The 5,403-nt window shown below is 57.2% G+C and overlaps 2 protein-coding genes across 2 annotated transcripts in view; one reads left to right on the top strand and one right to left on the bottom strand.

Moving 5' to 3' along the window:
• Window positions 1-7: 7 nt before the first annotated feature.
• Window positions 8-1,378, top strand: NDUFA2 (NADH dehydrogenase (ubiquinone) 1 alpha subcomplex, 2, 8kDa; the record flags this gene model as incomplete). Its single annotated transcript, XM_009072408.1, has 2 exons — window positions 8-137; window positions 1,181-1,378. Coding segments are annotated over 2 exons (222 nt in total), but the record flags the coding sequence as incomplete, so codon positions are not given.
• A 235-nt stretch (window positions 1,379-1,613) lies between these two features.
• Window positions 1,614-5,403, bottom strand: part of TMCO6 (transmembrane and coiled-coil domains 6) — a gene marked incomplete at its 5' end in the record, with an annotated part of 6,269 nt that continues 2,479 nt past the window's right edge. The window contains 7 exons of the mRNA XM_009072395.1: window positions 1,614-1,752; window positions 2,227-2,282; window positions 3,137-3,231; window positions 3,309-3,483; window positions 3,572-3,683; window positions 4,360-4,476; window positions 5,004-5,089. Of these exons, the coding sequence (XP_009070643.1) occupies window positions 1,614-1,752; window positions 2,227-2,282; window positions 3,137-3,231; window positions 3,309-3,483; window positions 3,572-3,683; window positions 4,360-4,476; window positions 5,004-5,089 (780 nt within the window). The remainder of the gene's footprint in view (window positions 1,753-2,226; window positions 2,283-3,136; window positions 3,232-3,308; window positions 3,484-3,571; window positions 3,684-4,359; window positions 4,477-5,003; window positions 5,090-5,403) is intronic.

The raw sequence follows: 5,403 nt of genomic DNA, 5'->3' as shown, positions 1-5,403 counted from the left end.
CAGCCGCAGCGATGCGGTGTCTCTCCGCAGGGAGTTCATCGAGCAGCACTATGTGACGCTGAAGAAGGCAAACCCTGAGTTTCCCATCCTGATCCGGGAGTGCTCCGGGGTGCAGCCCAAGCTCTGGGCTCGGTATGGTAAGTGCGGGGTGGCACCGGCCGAGGGGAGGGGGAAAGTGACAGTCCGGGAATGGGTCGGGTTGGAATGGTTTGGGTTGGAAGGACCTTAAAGCTTATCTCACTCCACACCTTCCACTAGCCCAGATTGCTCCAAGCCCTGTCCAGCCTGGCCTGAAACACTCCCAGGGATGGAGCAGCCACAGCTACTCGGGGCAAGCTGTGCCAGTGCCTCAGCATCTTCACAGGGAAGAATTCTTTCCCTGTATCCCATCTATCTCTGCTCTCTGGCAGTGGAAAGCCATTCCCCCTTGTTCTGTCACTCCATGCCCTTATCCTGAGTCCCGATTGCTCCAAGCCCTGTCCAGCCTGGCCTGAAACACTCCCAGGGATGGAGCAGCCACAGCTACTCGGGGCAAGCTGTGCCAGTGCCTCAGCATCTTCACAGGGAAGAATTCTTTCCCTGTATCCCATCTATCTCTGCTCTCTGGCAGTGGAAAGCCATTCCCCCTTGTTCTGTCACTCCATGCCCTTATCCTGAGTCCCTCTCCAGCTCGCCCCTTTAGTTTAGGCACTTGAAGTGGCTCTAAGGTCTCCCTGAAACCTTCTCCTCTCCAGGCTGAACACTAGCCACAGCTGCTCTGGGAAACCTGTGCCAGTGGCTCAGGTTTCAGGGGTTACAGTGAGGGACGTTGATGGAGAAGGAGCAGCTGCCCTCAGGGCGGTGGTGGGCTCACTTCAAAGACATGACCTGGGAGGAGCAGAAGAATGCTCTAGGGCTGAGCAGGTGATTTTCAGCCTGTGGCTGTGATCTCACACCCCTACCCCATTCGATACACAAGAACTGTGAAAGGTATTGGGCTGCTTTGGCTTCTCTCCAAGGGAAAGGATAATAAGGAGAAGGTGGATAACTTGGGTGCAGGGAGGGACACTGGGGGTGATGGGTGTGAGGTGCTGGTGGGAGCCTGGGCAGTGTGTTTGGAAGCTCGGAGCAAGGTTTGGGTTGCCCTTGCACCAGAAAAGGACTATCACACCTGTGCTCTCACCCTCTGTGTTTCCTGCAGAGTTTGGGAAGGAGAAGAGCATCCCACTGAACAACCTCACTGTGGATGAAGTGGCCAAGGCCCTGGAGAGCGTGGTGAAAAGCCAAGCATGAGGACAAGACAGTGAACACACCAGTGCTGGAGACTTGACTGATGATATTTAATGTCAAACATGTGTCTTTAACTTACCAATCCATAAACACAATGTGCTTACCCTGAGCTCTGCGTGGTGGTTGAAAGTCCAAAGGAATGGCTGATCCAGCCATTCAACACCTCCCTGGCACCAGGAGTGTGTCTGCCTGGGCTGCAGCTCAGCTCTGCCCCTGCTCCAGGCTCTGGTAGGGGCACAGGGCAGCTTGCTGATGGTTACAGGTCCACCAGAGCCCTGACCAGCCCTTGGGCATGGGGTGAGCACACAGTTTCTTCCCTCTGGGAGGGCAGGAGGTGGTGAGGCCTAGGAGAAGGCAGACAGTGTGGTGTGGCAGGGGCTGAAGGCTCCTGGGGGCTGTCTGAGCATGTCCAGCAGTGCCTGTGCCCTCTCCTGCAGGTCTGGGGTGCTCTGGTGCTGCTCCAGGGCTTGGTGCCCACCCAGCCTGGTGAAATCAGCAGCAGCCTGTGAGGGGAGAAGAGTGAGAGCTGGCTAGGTGCTACAACTGATCCTGCCTGCCCACAGCCACCACATCCCAGGGAATGGGGCTGAGGGAATTCCCCAGATCCTTCCCAGACAGTACATTCCCAAGCCAGGTAAATCCCACCATGCTGATGGCTGGCTGGGAGGAACCTTAAAGCTTATCTCGTTCCACGCCCTGCCATGGGCGGAGACACCTCCCACTAGCCCAGGTTGATCTAAGCCCCATCCAACCTGACCTGGAACACTTCCAGGGATGGGGCAGCCACAGCTTCTCTGGGCAACTTGTGCCAGTGCCTCACCACCCTCACAGGGCAGAATTCTCACCTCTGGGCAGTGCAGGAAGAGGAGGTGCAGCAGCTCCAGGCACTGCCCCACAGCCTTGGGGTCAGGCATGGTGAGGGTGGGCAGCAGCAGGGACAGGGTGGGCTGGAGGAGCAGCTGCTGGCAGTGGGCTGGGCCCTTCTCTGCCACATTGCACAGCACTGTCAGGCCCTGCGTGAGGGGGAGAGAGCAGTGAACACCTCCAAGGTGGGCACATTCCTGACAGGCTCAGGAGGGCTGCAAACAACTCCCATGTCATGGAATCACAGGCTGGTTTGGGTTAGAAGGGACCTTAAATGTCATCCAATTCCACCCCTGCCATGGGAGGGGACACCTTCCACTAGCCCAGGTTGCTCCAAGCCCCATCCAACATGGCCTGGAACACTTCCAGGATGGGGCACCCCCACTGCTCTGGGCAACCTGTTCCAGTGCCTCAGCACCCTCACAGGGCAGAATTTCTTCCCAATACCCCATCTAACCCTGTCCTCTGGCAGTGGGAAGCCCTTCTCCCTTGTCCTGACACTCCAGGCCCTTGACCCAAGTCCCTCTCCAGCTTCCGTTTTACCCTGCCAGGTGCCTCCCCAAAGCCATGTGCCCACCCACCTGCTGGATTTGGAATGCTCTTTACAAGCCCCCTCCATACCCACCCCATGGCACTGTTCATTCCTGTGCCAGGCAGACCCAGCTGTACCACTCACCCCTTGGCAGAGGTGTATCCCAGGACCCCGTAATGCTTTGAGATCTTCCAGAAGAAGGTGGCAGGAGCTTCCCCATGCCCACTCCAGGTGGCCCCAAGTTAACATCTGCCTTGGGACCTCATTTCTGTTGGGACAAGGCTCTGCCAAGGGTAAATGCAGCTGTAGTGGCTTCAGGGAAGGTGGATGGTTACTGCCACAATGAGACCTTCTGCCAAGCTGTCCCTACTGCCCCATTCACCTCCAACTTGAGCACTGTCAGTGTGGGATTCATGTTCCTGAAACTCCAGTGGTTCCCCACCATTCCCAAGACAGGAGGCAAGCTCTTACCAACACCCTGGCCATCTGAGAACAGGGCAGGAGCTGCAGCAGGGCTGGGACCAGGTCCAGGGAGAGCAGAGTGGAGCAGTAGAAGGAATCATCCGCTGGGGTGGGACAGAAAGAATGTGTCGGTTAACACCAGGGCAGGTCCCGGCAGAGCTCCAGCTGTGCTGCCACTGACCTGTGAGGTTGTTCAGCAGCCACAGGCACTCCTGGATGAGGAAGGAGTGCTGCTGCAGGGAGTACTGCAGGATGAGGAAGAGGGCGATGAGCAGGCGCTCGTCCTGGCCCTGCCCCTGGCAGCCTGTCTCCTCCGCCAGCAGGTTGCTGAGGCACCGCAACACAGGGCACACGAGCTGTGACAGAGGGACACACAGAGCCCTTCAGCCTCACCGTGTCCACACAGCACTCCTGACAGCAGCCAGCACCCCACCTGCCTCTCACCAGCTCCAGGCCCTCAGGAGCATCCTGGGAGGTTTGGGAAGCCAAGTTGAGCAGGAGCGAGGTGAGAGCAGGCACAGCCCCCAGTGCCAGCAGTGCCGTGTTGACTGTGTGCCTGCAGAGAGAAGGGACAGCAGAGAGGCTCCTGAGGCTTGGAGAGGGACAGCTGCCACAGCCCCTCACCAAACAACAGGGCCTGGAAGTTCAGAGTGCTCCCCAGAACCACCACAGGGCTTCTTTCCTGTAGGAATAGTGGCTTATTTCATGTTGGACTAGCAGCTTGTTTCTGAGCTTGAGAAAGTTTAAGAAAGTTTAAAAGCCCCTGAGAAAGAGATCCACTGAAATTATCTGTGTGGCTCTGGAAACAACAGCCTCAACCCTTCTTTGAGTATCCACAGATTTCCTGGCTCCAATGGCAGGCAGGGATTACTGGCACAGCCAGCCTGGTCAGGGTGGCACTGGGCCAACCCCAGAAGTGCGAGGATTTGGGGAGTTCGCCTTGGGAAGTGTGGGGAAGAACTCCAGACATGGGGAGGTGATTTAGGGGCATTTCAGAGGACTAGAAACAGGCTCCTCAGGTTTATCACCCATTACTACCCTGTAAAGGAGCTCAGTGATCCTGAAAACAGCACGTGTGTTCATGTATGAGAATGGGGATGACCAGAATGGCAGGTAAATTGCTTTCCCAAAGGAAAAGGGCAAGGGAAGGCAATCCAAGTCCCCCTGCAGGACCCAAAGCCTCTGTTTGGCTGCCCCCAGGGAACTCAAAACGAGGAGTAAAACACATTTACCTACAAATGATGTAGTGGAAACACCATGCAAACTCCACAGCTGCTCCCATCCCATCCCTGAGGCTAGAGCAAACCAGTCGAAGCATGTGCTGGGGGAGAGCAGAGTCCAGGACCAAGCTGGGGTCAGACAGCAGAGTTAGCAGAGGCACAGGTAGGACAGACACTGATAGGCAGACACTAGACCTGGCCACTGAGCAGGAAGCTGCTCTCCCCTGTACTGGGGAGCCACATGCTCCAAAAACACACCTGGAAGAGACTCTGAGCCAAGGGCTGCAGCCTCATGGCAGGGCCTGGGGGCACTCAGGACACCTTGGCTGGGGTCACATTTTTGGCACTGGGGCTGTGAAGCTGATCTTTTCCTTCTCAGGAGGGACACAGGCAGAATGTCCCTGCAAGCCTGCCCTGCTCTGTGCTGGCCTTTACCGAAATACCAGAGCTGTCTGCTCGGATGAGGCTGAGGGAAAGGAGCCAAGCCCTGTGCCCTCATCTGCATCAAACCCTCCACAATTCTGCTAGGATTCTGCCCTGAACTATTAATGTCACTGGGATGGGAAAGGTGTCCTGTCCCCAGCACGCAAATACCACGCCAGGCCCCAGGGCCCATCCTGGCGCAGGGCTCAGAGGTTTCAGAGGCTCAGACTCACGGGATGATCTCTGTGGGAGCTTCCTTGGCTTGGAGGAGCTGTGAGAGGACGTAGCCCAGACCCTCCAGCACTGCCTCGTGTGGGGACTGCAATCAAACAGAACAGAGCTAATCCCTCCTGACAGAGCCAGGGAGCCCCAGGTGCCAAGACAACTGAGCAGCCATGCCTGGAGAAGAGTGGGCACAGAGGGGACCAGGAGGGACACAGCAACCTGTGGCCACACCAAAGCTGAGCTGACCTTTCCCCACACTCACTGGGCTGTGGCTGTAGTGGTCCAGGAGCCCAACCACAGCAGCAGCACTGCTTTGAGCACTCAGACCTGCAAACCACAGCCCCACTCGGTGCTAGGCCCATTGGACCCAAGTCAGGCAGAGGGGAGAAGGCTTCAGCTCCCCATGTC

The sequence above is a fragment of the Acanthisitta chloris genome, unplaced genomic scaffold, assembly GCF_000695815.1.
Source record: "Acanthisitta chloris isolate BGI_N310 unplaced genomic scaffold, ASM69581v1 scaffold15930, whole genome shotgun sequence".
Taxonomy (NCBI): Eukaryota; Metazoa; Chordata; class Aves; order Passeriformes; family Acanthisittidae; genus Acanthisitta; species Acanthisitta chloris.
This window is presented reverse-complemented; position numbering and strand designations above follow the sequence as displayed.